At 48.8% G+C, this 16354-nt stretch overlaps 1 protein-coding gene across 9 annotated transcripts in view; it reads left to right on the top strand.

Moving 5' to 3' along the window:
* GTF3C1 (general transcription factor IIIC subunit 1) overlaps positions 1-16354 on the top strand; it is a 73400-nt gene that overhangs the window by 9351 nt on the left and 47695 nt on the right. For all 9 annotated transcript variants that reach the window (XR_014254672.1, XM_082429305.1, XM_082429303.1 and 6 more), the window contains one exon: positions 3002-3125. Coding sequence is in view for 7 of the 9 variants with exons in the window: in XM_082429305.1 (XP_082285431.1) it covers positions 3002-3125 (124 nt within the window). In the remaining 2 variants the exon portion in view is untranslated. Of the gene's footprint in view, positions 1-3001; positions 3126-16354 lie in introns of those variants that run through there.

Below are 16354 nucleotides of genomic sequence, written 5' to 3'. Positions count from 1 at the left end.
TCTGAGTGTCTGTCAAAAGTGGGGAATAAAAGGTAGACTGATAAGGCCTCTTCCTGAGAGGCCCTAGTCAAGATGAAGGAAACTCCTGCAAGCTCAAATATCTGCCCGCTTTGTTCTTTATATTGTTCGTCCAGCCCATGCAGACACTGAAGATCGAAACCCTCTGCCCTGCTGAGTCACTCAAGGGTAGAGAAACTGAGCAGTCTCAGGTCAATGCTGTGGACGATCTAAGTGACAAGATTTGACTGATACAGGACACTGTTTATTTTATTTATTTATTCATGCGGCAGATACTTTAGTGAGTGTCTGTTTGGAGTCAGAACTGTGTTTCGCACCACCATGGCAAAAATTAACCAGGATGACAGTCTTACACTGTCGCAGAGCAGTCTAATTGGAGGGGCTGACGTGTGACCACACACTCAGGCCAGACTGCTCCTTGGAAGGATGTGTTTGAGTTGCGTGAAAGGAGAGATGGGAAAAGCTTTGTAGAGCCAGTTCCAGTTGAGCTGGGCTTTGAAGATGAAGTCAGCATCATCCGACAGAGGAGAGACCATCTTTCAGGCAGAGGAGACGGGCGGGAGCAAAGGCGTGGAGCTGTGGGAGGTGATGGGGTGTTTCCGAGGTTGGCAGTGACACAGGGGGCAGCGAGGCGGCAGCGTGCCCGGCGGGAGTAGTAAGAGACATGGCTGGAAAGGAAAGTTGGAGCCAGATAAGGAAGGTCTCAATTGCCAGGCTGAGGACTTGGGTTTCAGCCTTTAGCCTGGTAAACTGCAGTTTGAGCGTTTGGGAAATGAACTGATGGATGGGGAGGAGATTGGAGGCAGGGAGGGGAGGTGGGTGCTGTGGCCTCAGGTAGGGTGGGTGACGGCTTGAATTGTTGGTGACATTTGGGGGGTGGCACTAGCAGGACTTGGTGAGTGACTGAAGCCGGGGTGTGGGTGTCGGGTGTGGGGAGGAACGAAGGAGAAGGACTCTGTCGTCCAGCGTGAGTGGCAGCCCCTCCCTGGAGTGGACCAGAGCTGGAGGGCGGGCTCCTGAGGGCAGGGACCGCGCCTGCCACCCCCCACCATGAGGGATGGCCTGGCCCGCGGAGACGCTGAGCCCAGATTTGTTGAATGAGTGTACAATGAAAGTAGAGAGTTCAGAAAGAGGAATGAGTTTGCCTGAGATTGAGGCACATGGCAAATTTGATTTTAGGATTTATTGAGTGTGAAGATCTTCTGGGACTTTGACTTGGTGATGTTTAGTCAGCAGCTGGAAATAGGGGTCAGAGAAGGCTGAGCAGGATTTAGTGAATAATTAACCTCTGGATGAGGTGGACGCCGTGAATATGGATGCTGACTTTTGGGGGGAGTGGGGAGGGCCCCTTTCTTTAACTGGGCAGATCGTGCGAGTCCTCAACGGTGGCCCCCCCGTAAGGGAAGGACCGTGTCATCCTCCATCCTCTGGGCAGATGATGTGAGTCCTTGATGGCAGCCCCCCATAGGATGGTCCAGGGCTCAGGGCCATATGTTGAGGGCTAGGCTTTGATGGATGCGTTTCCGTAGGGTCTTTCCATGACGCTGGGGGCACGGCTGGATTAACAAGAGGTGCCATTTACCAGCCAGCAGGTTAAATGAGCCATATGTGAGTTGTCTGTATTTCTTTGATAACAATATGTTCTGCTGCCCAGCAGTTAGCGTACTGGCTCCTCCGAGAGGCGATCACACGTACGTGGGTGGTGGCAGCAGCCCTCAGACATATGCTGCCTCTCTCCCCCCCAGAGCGTAAGAGGAAACCTGGGAGGTGCCATGAACCACTCTTAGTCGCGAGTGCCTCCTGCTTTTCAGGTGGTAACCTGCCTGTCTGTCCAGAGGTGGCAAAATCAAATGCTAGTAGTGGCCAGGAGGGTGGTACGGATTAGTAAAACAGGCCAAGAGTAAAATAATTTTTTGAGGGAGTTCCCTGGTGGTTTAGTGGTTAGGATTCAATGCTTTCGCTGCTGTGGCCCGGGTTCAATCCCTGGTTGGGGAACTGAGATCCTGCAAGCCACGTGGCGTGGGCAAAAAAAAAAAAAATTTTTTTTATATCAATATGGATTCAAGAATTATTCACCTTTCCTCTTAACTATCATGAGAGAAAAGCAGCACAAAAATGGTGATAAACAGGAACTGACCTTCGGCCTCACCGTGTAAGGGGTCTGATGGGCAGAGAAGGCCAGGGCGTCCGGGTCGGGCGTGCCTGTCTGGAGGGAGCAGCTGGTCCTCACCTCCCGCTGGCTGTTGCTGGGAGGAACCACAGGCCTAGGATTTGTTGCCAAACCCTGTTTTTCAAGAGAAGCCAGAATCTGTTTTTTTTAACATGAACTCTCTCACTTTTCAATGTTGGCAAGTAAATTACTTTTTTCAAAAAAAACGTGTAGATGAAAAAACACGGCCTGCACTGGAGGCTGCTCGTTGGTAACCTCGACAGTTAGGGGCGCTTTGGGTCATTTTGGTTGTGTTGCCTCCTCGCAGAAATGTGAGTGATGGGGTGGAGGTACTCGGCCTCATTTTGTTGGAACTTCACAGATAGACTAAATTTTTTTTAAAGTTCTTAAATTTAATTTTTTCTCTTCCACTGCCTGTGAGAGGTGTGTGTACGTATGTATATATCTATTAATAATTAATAATACACTTACTTGTTTAAAAAAAACCAAAACAATATGAAAAGGTATACAGTGAAAATTTTCTAGTGCTGCCCCCATCTGCCTCATTCTCACCCCTTTCAGGTGCATCCTTTCAAAGGATCTTTGTAGGGAAATCTCTTTCCCCACTCATAATCAAAAGGATGGTTTATATGCTGCTGCAGACTCATTTTGTTCCCTGGACAAGGTAGCTTGGCAGTATTTTCTCATTAGTGCCTCCAGTGTTTCCTCATTCAAGATCATCAGTTAACTCAGGTCCCCACTTGTTCGTTTACATGACCCTCGAATAGTTTCAAACACCTTGCTCTACCTAACAGCAGCATTTCAATTTTGCAGGGGCTGTGCGAGAGGACATTTAAGCGTCTGTACCAGTACATGCTGAACGCGGGGCTGGCCAAGGTGGTGCCTCTTCCCTTACAAGAGATCCACCCTGAACGTGGACCTTGCAAGACCAAGAAAGGTAAAGGCAGTCTCGGTTCCTCCCCGGGCTGCACGGACAGTTTTCACTTCTCCCCTCTAAGTGCCAGCCCGTCCCTCTTACCACATTCTGCCCTGAGGTAGGATGATTTCACGTTATTTTTTCAACTCTGTTCCTCAGCGCCTGGCTCAGGACCTCCTATATAAAAAGCGCTCAGGAAACGTTTGCTGAATGAAACCCATTCTGACTCCCAGCAAACATCTCTATATGGATGTCCCTCTAACATCTCCCATTCCTGGTGTCCAGAAACCAAAATTTATCTTTTCCTTCTTATGCTAAGCCAGTATTTTTTTTTTTTTTTTTTAACATCTTTATTGAAGTATAATTGCCTTACAATGGTGTGTTAGCTTCTGCTTTATAACAAAGTGAATCAGTTATACATATACAATATGTTCCCATTTCTCTTCCCTCTTGCATCTCCCTCCCTCCCACCCTCCCCATCCCATCCCTCTAGATGGTCACAAAGCACCGAGCTGATCTCCCTGTGCTATGCGGCTGCTTCCCACTAGTTATCTATTTTACATTTGGTAGTGTATATATGTCCATGACACTCTCTTACCCTGTCACATCTCACCCCACCCCCTCCCCATATCCTCAAGTCCATTCTCTAGTAGGTCTGTGTCTTTATTCCCGTCTTGCCACTAGGTTCTTCATGGCCTTTTTTTTTTTTTTTTTTTTTCCCCTTAGATTCCGTATATATGTGTTAGCATACTGTATTTGTTTTTCTCTTTCTGACTTACTTCACTCTGTATGACAGACTCTAACTCCATCCACCTCATTACAAATACCTCCATTTCATTTCTTTTTATTAAGCCAGTATTTTTTAAGTACCTGATCTGTGTGTTGCATGATTGCATTTTCTAGCCCTGCAAGGTAGGTGGTATCATTACCATTTTACAGGTAAGAAAATTAAAGTTAAGAGATGCTAAGTAACTTACATGAGGTTAAGCAATCAGGAAGTGGTGGAGGTGGGATTTGAACCTTCTAAGAAAGTTAAACTAGGGACAATAGACTCTGAAACTTTAAAAACCTTCCTTAGTCCTTTATTTTTCTCAGTTCTTGATTTTTATCCCATGCTGTTTAACCCCTCCTGATTAACCAAAGTTGTTTAAAAATCTTAGGGTCAGAGCTTTCAGTAAAAGTTGACAGAAGGAATAGATGTGTTTTTCTGCACTCTTCCAACTCCTTCCTAGTGATGATAGGCTATAAAAGGAATAAACCTGCAAGTACAAAGAGAATAGGACAGGAAGTGACGGCAGGGAGAGTTGTCTACATTTTTGTGCTCAAAGGCAGATGTACAAATGGTAACTGACCGAGCAGACTGGGAAAGCTAAATGCTTGTGCAGGGCAGTAGCCAAGAGTGGACACCTCAAACCTGAAATAAACCAGGGACCTCTGAAAGCACCAGTCTGGATGGGGCTAGAGACAAGAGGACTGGTTTAATAGTCTGTGAAGAGCCATTGCACCCCCAGGTCCCCTCCCCTACTTGGCATAGCCAGGTAACAAGCCCTTTCCCACAAAGACAGAGGTCTGGACTTCGTGGGTTAGTCTTTCCTCGTTAGTACCTCCAGTGATTCCTCATTCCTTGGACTTAACCTCAAGAGAAGATGCACTGGAGGCTTTTGAGACTCTCAGACATGAGATGTAGCTGGGGACGGGGTCCAGTGCTGATAACAGGCGGTCTGAGATAATCTCTATACACAATGAGGTAGGAGTCTTCACTGCCTTTCCCCCTGTGGCTCCTAAAACACTGGCAGCCAGGCTTACAGTCCCTAAGGCCAGAGGCTGGAGGCTTCTTTTCTGCAGAAACTGACCAGTCCAAGAGAAGAGTCTTCTAGATCCTGAAATTTAGGGGTTTCCTAGCAAAATAGCCGGCCTCTGCCTGCTCACGCTTCATGGAAGCCCACACAATGGCAGCCTCTCCCTTTCTCTTCCCGACCCTGCAAAACACAGGACTTTTAATTTTAACGTTTCGCCAAGCATTTGAGAACTCTAACATGAATGTAAGAGAAACAAACTAACTTAGGAAATAGAAACAAAGTGAGGAGCAGAAGAAAAGGAAAGGAGAGAGAAGGAAGGTACTGCATCCATGAAACCAGAGCAAGAGGCTGTAAAGGAGGGACATGCGGAAAATAAAGAAGAGCTCTTGGAAATAAAAGAAATATGACTACTGCAATAAAAGATTTGGTGGAAGGAAAGATAGTGAGATAAAGTTGAGAAAATCTCCTGTAAAGAACGGAAACTCAAAAGGGATGGAAATAGGAGAGTTTAAGTTGAAAATAAGAAGCTGAGCCTAAAAGATCCAATGTCCACACAGTAGGAGTTCAAGTTCATAGTAGGGGGAGGGAGTGTGTGTGCAGGGGAGGAGATGACGGGGAATGACACGGAATTATCCCAGATCTGAAGGATGTTAAGTCCTAGATCAAAAGACCTAGCAGATGTCTAGCATGATGAACATAAAGAAACCCACACCAGGATCCAACAGCCTGAGACTTCAGAAGTCTGGGGCTTGAAGAGCCTCCAGAGAGGAGACATCAGACTTCCCAGTAGTAACGGAAGCTAGAGAGCTTGGAGCAACACCATCAACTTTCTGAAGGGGATGGACTTTCACCCTGGAATCTTTCAATCAGTGAGGTGTGAGAATAAGGACCTCACACATTTTCATACATGTGGATTGGAAACAATTCATCTCTAATCTCCCAAGTTCCCTTTTAGGAAGCTACAGGAGGATGTACACCACCAACTGACAGGCTAAGCCAAGAGACAGGAAAGCATGGGGTCCAGGAAGAGGGGGGACAATGGAAAGCCTGGAGAGATGATGAAGGGAAATCATGATGACAGACGGGGGGGGGGTGGGGGACGGAAGTCCATGCAAAGGATCAGTTGCCTAGTGCCTGTGAATGTGTGAAGGGAAATTTGTATGCTAGCAGAGAGTCTGAGTGTGAATTCGATATGGGTACAGAGAAAACCAAGCAAATGGAAAAAAGTTATGAATGCCAAGTAAAACTAAAAGGTGTGTAATTTTAAAAAGCTTAAGGCCTGTGTGCTTGACTATGTGGGCATAGCAAGTAACCTGTGGAGACTGGCCTCACTAACAGCTCCAGAGAATGTTTCCTGGATGAGGACAGACCACGGCGTCCCCAATACTTGGCTTGGTGCCTGCAGGAGGGAGGTGGTATGCTTGCTGAGTGACCGAGCTGCCAGTCTGAGGGAGCTGTGTCTCTTCCTTTGCTTCCTCATTTAGTTGATGGAATCACTGCCCCCCCGTCTGGCTTCCCTGTGTCTAAGTCTTGTGGAGGAGATGGTAACACACAGATATTACCACACAACAGGTGTATAAAAGGCAGGAGCCCCTGGAGGTAGGAAAGCCCCCCAAGAGCAGACTTCATCTTTGAGTGTCTTAAGTGCTGAGTAGATGTGTGACTGGTTGAATGACTGGAGTTCCTCAGGGGAAGGGATGGAGAGCATCAGCCTTTAAGTGGACAGGAAACCAGGAAGTTCCGCTGGGTCCTGAGGCAGGGAAGAAAAGGCTTCAGGAACTGAGAGGTGTGCTGGGGATTCCCACCTAACATTTGACTTGGAAATATGATTATCTGAATGCTTAAAATATCATGACCTGCGAATCTAATAAACATTCTTATTTCCTGACCTATTGAAAGAAAGGCATTAAAAATAAGCAGATGAGTAATTTTTTTAGAGTAAAGAGAAATTAAGAAAGAAATAGCCTTAAATAACTTTTTTTGCTGGGCTTCTCCACGGCTTGAGGTCCTTGGAAATTCAAAGTAGCCCCTTGAGACTATCACACCTGAATGGCCTTTTGATGTAAGACAGCCTGGGTTAGAATTCTTTTTTTTTAAATATAAATTTATTTATCTACTTATTTACTTTTGGCTGTGTTGGGTCTTCGTTTCTGTGCAAGGGCTTTCTCCAGTTGCGGAGAGCGGGGGCCACTCTTCATCGCGGTGCGCGGGCCTCACTGTCGCAGCCTCTCCTGTTGCGGCGCACAGGCTCCAGACGCGCAGGCTCAGTAGTTGTGGCTCGCGGGCCTAGCCGCTCCGCGGCATGTGGGATCTTCCCGGACTGGGGCACGAACCCGTGTCCACTGCATTGGCAGGCGGATTCCTAACCACTGCGCCACCAGGGAAGCCCCTGGGTTAGAATTCTTGTCCTGTCACTTCCTGTTGGGGAGTCCTTCAGCAAGTTTTGACCTCTCTCTGCCTCCGCTTCCTCATCAGGATTATCTGGAATAATAATATATATCTTTCCAGAGTGTCGTGGAGCTTACAGGCGACAGTGTACACAGAGCAGGGCCTTTGGGCCACATCTGGCAGTGTATTTTGTTGGCCTCGTGGTGTTTGTTTTAATTGTAGTTGTTGGCATTTAAAAATCAGAAATTTCACCTACAAAGTCAGCCTTTCAACTTTTCTGTAAAAATAAAACTAGGCAACGTTGGACTGCATTTCTTTAATAGCAGTTGGTGAGGCAGAGAGATGTGCCACCCCCTGTTGAGGGAACCCACCTTCCCCCATTCACCTTCCCCGTTTATTCAGCTGCTGTTTAACCCGCAGCTGGCTTCAGTCTGGGTATGTCGTCTGCCTAACCCTTGAAGCGGTGTCCTCATCACACCATGAGTGGTCCTAGTTTTCTGGAGGCCCAGTGCTGGGAAGAAGGATCAGCACGGCTCAGAGACTGGGTACTGAGGGTGTCAGTGGTGAGATTAAGAGGGCAAATACCTACGACGATGAGATGACAGCATTTTTAGATTGTCACGCACACGCGCAGTGAGCCCATTCCTGACTGTTCAGGAGGCTCATCTTATCCCCGCGTGGTCTTGTCACCACCTCTCAGCTGTTTAGGCTCATGGACAGGCCTGCCACGCTGTGTCTCAGCTATTTATCTGTGTGACTTATTCCCAACTAAGCCACCCTCCTTGAGGGTGGCGGCCGCACCCCTCACATACTTTCTGTCCTTAATGTCTGTGCATTGTCTGCTGGGAGCAGAGTAGGTGCTAAGTAAATGTTTAGCCAATTTAATTTAATTAGGTGTGACTTTCCTCGCGCAGGAGACAAGGGATGAATGCACAGCTTTTTAGTCTTTTCTTGCCTTGAGCTGTGTCTTCCCAGTTTGCAAAATTAACATAAAACCTTCCCTCCAAGCTCTTATGGAGTAGACAAGACTTAAATAATAAATAAAGATGACGTATTGCTTCATGTAAATTTACAGGTGCGCCTGGATATATATGAGTGTTTGTAAAAGGCCATAAACAAAGAGTTTGGATTTCGGGCATATTTCAAATGTGTTACAGAAAGCTGCAGTGATCTTTTTTGCAAAAGGCAAAAATATCTTGGTAATGAAAACAGTCACCTAAACTGATGTGTTTTGCAAATTTGGATTATTTTCTTCAAGTGTTCAGCAGTCATTCTGTGTTTATTAAATTGTGCTGAGGACAGAAAGAAAGAGAAATAGAAGTTAACTTTGTAATCCCTCAGAAAAGGATCACAGTCGGAAGACAGAAGTTGTGCTCCCTGGGGCTAATGACTGAGACAGGCATTTAGCGGGTTTCCCAGGTTCAGTGGCAAGGTGAGTCCAACTGTGAAGAGGATGGGGTGGTTCTAGTGTCTGTACCTCCCTTCTTATGGTGTGTACTCTTCCCCCAAACTGTTGCCCTGTGACTTTTCAAAAATGAAAAACAAGTTCAACAAGGTAGCAGGACAAGATCAATATACAAAAATCAGTTATATTTCTTTACCCTTGTAATGAACAGTCCAAAAATGAAATTAAGAAAACAATTCTGTTCACAATAGTATCAAAAAGAATAAAATACTTAGGAATAAATTTAACAAAACAAGTACAAAACATATACTCTGAAAACTACAAAATATTGACAGAGACTTAAGATCTAAGTAAATGGGAAAATATCCCCTGTTCATAGATCAGAAGACTTAACATTGTTAAGATGTCAGTACTCCCCAAACTGATCTTCAGATTCCACGCAATTCCTATAAGAATCCCAGCTGATTTCTTTGTGGAAATCAATAAACTAATTCTAAAATTCATATGGAATTAGAGGGTATGTAGAAAGCTAAAACAATCCTGAAAAAGAAGAATCCAGTAAGAGGACTCACACATTGTAATTTCAAAACTTACTACAAAGCAACAGTAATCCAGACAGCATGGTACTGGCACAAGGATAGAATTAGAGACTGATGGAATAGAATTGAGAGTCCAGAAATAAACCCACACATCTGTGGTCAACTGACTTTTCAGCCAGGGTGCCATGATCATTCAATGGAAAAAGAAGCCAATCACAAAAGGCCATGACTATGGGATTCCATTTAGGGGTGAGTCCAGAATAGGACAGTAGATTAGTGAGTGCTTAGGGCTGGGCTGGGGGCACAGAGGGGTGATAGCTAAAGGATTTGAGGTGACGAAAATGTTCTAGAACTGACTTGTGATGGGTGCACATACTTGTGAATATACTAAAAAACCACTGACTTGTATAGTTTAAACAGGTGAATTGTGTGGTGTATGAATTGTATCTCAATAAAGCTGTTAAAATTACAATAAAATTGAAAACCAAATCCAACAAACACTTAAAACAGGGTACAGCAAACTAAATTATGGTCATTAAAATGGCAGAAGGGGACATTTAGAATGTTACAGTAGGATTAAAGTATAGAAGCTAAGAAAAAAGAGACATGAGCCATACTAAGAAGGATTAAAATACAATAAAATAAATATAAAGGTTTAAAAGAGCTTTGAAACCAGAAAACCAGAATTAAAAAGAATGAAGATCAGAAACACAGGATAAAGGGCGAGCATAAACATGAAAAGAATAGAAGATTGTCAGGAAAGTTTAAAGCCTAGAAAATGAATGGTGCTCCAGGGGAAAACAGGTCAAACAGTTAAAAATAGCGAGATTTCTCTAAGTTAAAAGTGACAAGATTGATTAAAGGACTCTAGCTAAAATATGAAGATAATTACTCTCAATAATTAAGATAAATAAAATAGACCTTTTAATATGGCAAAAAACTATTAAAGGCAGGAACTTAAAAGAGTAGAGAAAGTGGTAGAATCCTCAGTGGCATAAATTCTGGGCCTTGGGTGACTTCACTGGGGTTGAGGGGGCACAGGCACCTGGAGGGTGCCCTTGTGGGAAAACAGTCCTTTCCTCTGTGTCCCCCCCAGGAGGGAACAGGGGCTCAAGCCTGCTGGCCGCTCCATCGACCCCCCTGAGCAGGAAGATGGGCCTGCCTGGTCTGTGGGCTGGAAGGAGCAGGCTGGCAACGGGGGAAAGGGCGGTGAGGTCTGGGGCAGAATTCTGGAGAATGAGACGGGGACAGACAACAGCAGATGTGACTCGGAGGTGAGGGACTGGCGACATTGTCCTTTGAGAACTTTCTGTGGTATGATTGAGGGATGAGAAGGGAAGGCTCCCCATGCTTGGAAGAGCCCGAAGGCAAGTGCTGGGACCTGTGAGCACAGGGCTGGCCTACAGGTGAGCAGCCTGGCCACAGAGACGTTCAGGGGGCCAGTAAAGTGACTGAGAGGTGTCTGTGTGGTGAGGTTTCATCCTTGAACAGCGCCCAGCTTGGAGACCTAGAGAAAGTTCTGCCTGTCGGTCACGCTCTAAGAGCTTTGGGGACCTAAGTGATCTGTCCAGAGGGTCCGGGAGGTGGTACTCGCACCAGATATTGAAGGATGACTGAACCTCTAGACCGAGGCCGTTCCCACAGTTTCCTAAACCTGTGTGAGCCCCCATGTGTGCCACTGTCAGGACCCGCGCTGCCTTGCACAGTTAGTCAGAGAGACCTCTGACTCTGATGGCTTGTCTTAGGGCGTGAAAAAGAGGAAGGGGCTAGGGGAGATTCCGCACTTTGTTAGCCATTTTGTGCCTTGGGGGACGCAGGGCGGAAGAACCGTGGAGGGACACTGAGCCAAGTGTTAGTTCTTTGACTCTGATCCCTTTATCACCCCATCTTCTCAGTGCTACTCTTCACTGATAAGCAACTAAAGCACAGATCACTTGCCTAAGGTCACAGAGCTGGGACGTGCTGGTAGGGGAGTGAGCACAGAAAAGTGTGGCTCTTAAGGTGAAGGTGAAGGCGGCCTGGGTGGCCGGGGGCAGGAGACCCCTCCATCAGCCCCTCTTCCACACCCCCCGGTATCTTCCCGTCATGCCTGCAGAATGAAAAATAAAACCTCTGCTCGGCTGGAGACCATCTGCAATCATCTGCAATCTCCTCTTCGTTCTCATCCTCATTCCTGGCTCTCCCACCAGCACCCCTTCCCAAACGGCCAGTCCTTTTCCACCTCTGCCTTTGCTGGTGCCCTTCCATCTGCATAGAATGCCTGTCCTCTTCTGCCAAGACAGTTTCTTCCGGATCCTTTAATATCCCACCCAAATGGCCCCTCCTCTCTCCCTTCCCCTGCGTAGTCTTTTTGTTTGCCAGCTCTGTGGGTTTTGGAAGCAGAGCCCTGAGCGCATTGTAGCCGATTTCTCTGTAGCCATCCAAGCTGGATAGCGTACCCTGAGCACTTAACTCATTCACTCCCTTAGTCCTTACTTCCAGGTTAGTCTAGACACGTTGTAGACTTATCCCCGCCTTGTAGATGAGAAGCCTGAGGCTCAGGTTCACAGCTCGCTCATGGTAGAGCCGGAGTTCACGCCCGGGCCTGTGTGAAGCCTAATCACCCTGTCCGAGGCTCCCTGGCCTCTCTCTCAGGCACAACCCTTTGCAGGGGTGGGAACCCTGTCTTGTCCTTCTTTATGTGTTCTAGGCCCATCACAGAATAAATGCTGTGAAATTGAATGAAAGGCCCCAAGCAGCCTCCTGACATTTTCAACACCGGTGACTCCGTCTGACACTGGAGCCCCCAAGCTCTGTTTTTGCGAGGTTGTGGTGGTGATAACAGTAGTGATAAAGCAGTAGCAAGCACTGTCCCGAGACTCTGTGAGGAAGATGCTATTCTTGTCCCCATTTCATAGCTGAGCAGCCTGAGGCACAGGGCTGTGGGATCACTCAGCCACGCTGATGCAGCCAGTAAGAGGCAGAGGCAGGTTCTCACCAGACAGACTGACTCCAGAGCCCATACTTTTCACCCGCTCCATCGCCCTGGGTGGGGGCTGCAGCACCCGCCTCCGTCCTTCTGGGTGCCGCCCTGAATGCTGTCCTTCCATCTCTGGTTAGGCCTCCCTGCCGGTACCCAAGGCAGTCACCTCCTTAGAATGTCCCATGGGCTTGCTTATAGTTTCAGTTTCCCAGACTATCTGAATGACTGACCAGCCCAGCCCCATTCAGGGGCGTGTGTGTGTGTGTGTGTGTGTGTGTGTGTGTGTGTGTGTGTGTGTGTGTGTGTGTGTGTGTGTGTGTGTGTGTGTGTGTGTGTGTGTGTGTGTGTGTGTGTGTGTGTGTGTGTGTGTGTGTGTGTGTGTGTGTGTGTGTGTGTGTGTGTGTGTGTGTGTGTGTGTGTGTGTGTGTGTGCTGGTGGAGTGAAGGGGGTAACACACTGAATTTACATAACTTCCGCTTGGCTTACTAGTAGGACTGTCCCTTTGTCTGTGACCCTTTAAGAGGAAGTCTGTCCTGGGGCTCATTTGTTGCTTTTTTTCCCTCCCTGGTTGATCACAGTTGAGGGTACCACTCTGCTAGGAGGCAGATGAGATGTTTCATTGGGAATGTGAGACACACGGGCTGTTGGTTCTACGTCACAGCCGCTCTGGCTTTTCCTTTACAAGGAACAGTGCTTTCTGGTAGAAATGTGAAATTCAGGCCCAACCATGTGGCCTAGTGTGGAAGGAAGGCCACTTGCTGGGTCCAAGGCCACTTAGATCACTTGAGCCCTCTGAGCTTCAGTTTCCTATTTCTTAAAACGGTGATAATAACTTGCAGAATTCACACGATGGTTAAGTAAAATAGCCTCTGAAAGGACCTAACACAGTGCCTGGCCCATCCCAGGTACTCAGTAAAGATTCTGTCCTTCCTTTCTTCCTTTTTGGAACTTCAGAATGTCTAAATTAAGGCACTTTTCATGCTAAGGTGGAGCCCTTCCTGGATCATTGACACAGAAGAACTGCGTGGTTCCTTTGTGTGGAAATGCTGACCTTAGTGCACGCCGCATGTTTTTGTGTGTGTAAAATGCCTACAACTTTGTGTGTTTGAGAGCACGAGCAGTGATCTGGCCGGTTGTATTTCTCCTCCCTTTTGTTCCTGGAAAGAAAACCCTGCACCCAGGGGTCAGGGGCCGTCATCAACAGGACAGCGACTCCTCCAGGGCAGTTGCAGGTAACCGAGGTGGCAGCCCAGATGGAGTGACAGGCCACGTTCACCTGCGTGAGTCTGCTGGCCAGTCTCACTCTAGCCCCTTCTGCTTTGACTTCAGCTGCCTTGTGCTCTGGAACAATATCCTCAAAAATAGCAAGTAAGAGGGACTTACTTCCCTGGTGGTCCAGTGGTTAAGACTCCACGCTCCCACTGCAGGGGGCCCGGGTTTGATCCCTGGTTGGGGAACTATGATCCTGCAAGCTGAGTAGCACAGCCAAAAAAAAAAAAGGCAAGTATGAGCTGAAGGGATTTTAATAAAAATAGAAATTCTGAGTCTGGAAAAAACTCTAGAACTATGGGAAATGCATAAAGATCTGGTGAAACGAATTCCAAGTGGTCCCTTGGACCATGAAGCTCAGACTGCCCTGTGCCCCATCCTTTACCTGCTTTTTCTCCTGCCTCTCTCCCCCAGCCCCACGAGGCTGACATTCTTTCTCATCAGCCCTGGTTTGCGGGCGAGTCAGTGGAGGCTGAGGGAGGTTGACCAGCTTGCCCAGGTTCCCACACCAGCTCGGGCAGAAGAGTCCAGATTCTTAACCACTGTGCAGGCTCGCTCTCTCTCACGAGGGGTTTTCCAAAGGAAAGATGCAAATGACATGGCCTGAGGAAAGGGAAACCTTGCCGCCATCAGTGTGTTGAGAAAGACGAGCGACAGATGCAGCGTGGGTGAATGACCAGGGCTAACCTCTCTGACGGATACAGAAACAAGTGCAGTCGGGATTCAGGGACAGGCAGAGCTGCAGACCCTGTGGCCCCAGACCTCTCCAGGCGCCATCTGGATAAGTCATAGCAGCCTCCTGCCCAGCCCAGCCTCAGATGCTGGAGCTCACCCCTTGAGATGTGTTGGGACTCCCCCTCCCCCCACTGGGCCGCATGCTCCGTGTTGGTCCTGGGGCTCACAGTTCCCGGTGTGACCGCAGGGAGCAGCCTGGTCCTCCTGCGTCACCCTCAGCCTCCCCCAGCCAGCGGCCTGCCTGTCTAGGCGCCTTCCTCAACCCCATGCTCAGAACCAGAGCAGGGGAGAGTTCCCATGGGACCCAGGAGCCAGGTCACCCCGACCGTGGGCCAGTTGTGGGGCTTTCCTACCTGGCAGGAAGGGACCAACCACCCTGAGTTCAGCTCCTGTTTGTCACGCCTTTGCACGGTGCTAGGTGCCGGTGATGCCATTAAGAGCAACTGCTGTGTTAGTTGAAAGTCAGACAGCCTGGGTCACATCCTAGCTCTGCCACTTTGAGCAAGTCACTTAACTTTTCTGTACCTCAGCTTCCGCGTCTGTACAGTGCAGCTTACAGGGGCCTGCCAGCCTCAGATCACGAGATTTGATGGGTTAATTTATGTAACGCTCACAACACAGTGCCTGGCCCATGGCTCCACGCCAGCCTCTGTACAGACGTTGTCTCGGGTCTCGCCGACACTCACCCGTGAGGCAGAGAACATCATCTCATTTCACTGAGTGGGGAGCAGAGAGCTACAGCAAGTCATCACCCCAGAGTTACAGAGCTGAGCTTGAAACCCACATGTGCCTGACCCGGGAGCCCGTTTATCCCCACTCTCCTCTGGGCATCCTTCCGTCCTGGCTGTCAGCAGAGGACGCAGCTGTGCCATCAGGAGAAGGCTATGACGGGGGATGCAGGTGAGAACAGCTACTGCCTCGGCATGAGGAGCAGGCTGATGGCTGAGGGCGTTTTCCTTTGTTGCCTTCGAGTCCACGAGTGTACTAGTAACGCTTTTCCTCTTCCACTTAGCTTACTTTGAGGGCTGTTCTGTGTATCTTTTCTTGGCTAATTAGCCCCTTAAGGAAGTCATAAAAGTGTGGGAAAAAAATCACACTGGGCTCTTGCCTGAGAGCGAGTCCGTCTGCCTCCATAAATGCTGCATTGTGTCACCCCTCACGCGGGCTGGCCCTTGCCCCGGGTCACCCGCTGTTCTCAGTCACATGGGCATCTTTGAATCAGGGGCCGTATGCCATCAAAGGTTTAGGGCTTGGGCTTCGAGGCTGGACTGCCCAGTAAATCCCAGCTCCTCACTTGCGAAGGGATGGGAGTTTGGGCAAATCCCTTGGCTCCTCACGTTCTCAGGCATGACACAGGGATGGTAGCCCACCTCCTACGGCTGTGATGAGGACTAACCCATATAACCCGCCGGGAGAGCTGAGATCAGCGTCCGGGACCTGGCAGGCGTCCGAGGAGTGGTGGTGGTTTTATTGTTAGGAGCAGGAGGTCGCTCTGTGAGTACCAGCTTAGGGGTGAGAGGGCGGCTGAGGGGCTTGGCAGTAGCTCAAGGTAGAGGACAGAGAGGAAGACCAGGTGGCGAGTGGCTTGGCGGCCAGTGTTCTGCCCACGTGCTGGGGGTGCTGGCCACAGGGAGGACCCAGTCCCGGGCCCCAGAGCCTTGAAATAGTTCTCACCCATTCAGATGGCCCAGGAGTCCCCTCGTTCCCAGGTCTTCCCTCTTGGGAGGGGGAGGCCAGGAGCGAAGCGCAAAGCTTTGGAAGCAGGAAGGGAGGACCTGGCAGGCGCAGAGGGAGCCAGGGGCAGGGAGGCTGTGCCAGACGCGGCTTCGCGGGCTTCATGTTTCTTCTCATGAAAAGTCGAGAACTGGGGGATTTTCTCTCACTGGCGGGAGTGGAGGGGAATCAGCTGGTGCCTGAGCCCTGCCGAGGGTGCCCGCACGCCTGCTGACCTTTGGCCCCAGGCCAGTCCTCCCGGAGGGTTCTGGTGGGTCAGCCTCTGTGGACCTGACTCTGAGGGTAAAGTCTCTGATGTCAGAGTTCAGGCCCCTGAGATGCTTTACTGTTTGTGAACTTCACCTGCAAACCACGTGCTGTGTCCCCCACCTACAGAGAATCCCCTGCCCGAGTTGGGGTGATTGGACTTGATCTGCTCA

The sequence above is a fragment of the Balaenoptera physalus genome (genome assembly GCF_965194825.1).
Source record: "Balaenoptera physalus genome assembly, chromosome: 16".
NCBI lineage: Eukaryota > Metazoa > Chordata > Mammalia > Artiodactyla > Balaenopteridae > Balaenoptera > Balaenoptera physalus.
This window is presented reverse-complemented; position numbering and strand designations above follow the sequence as displayed.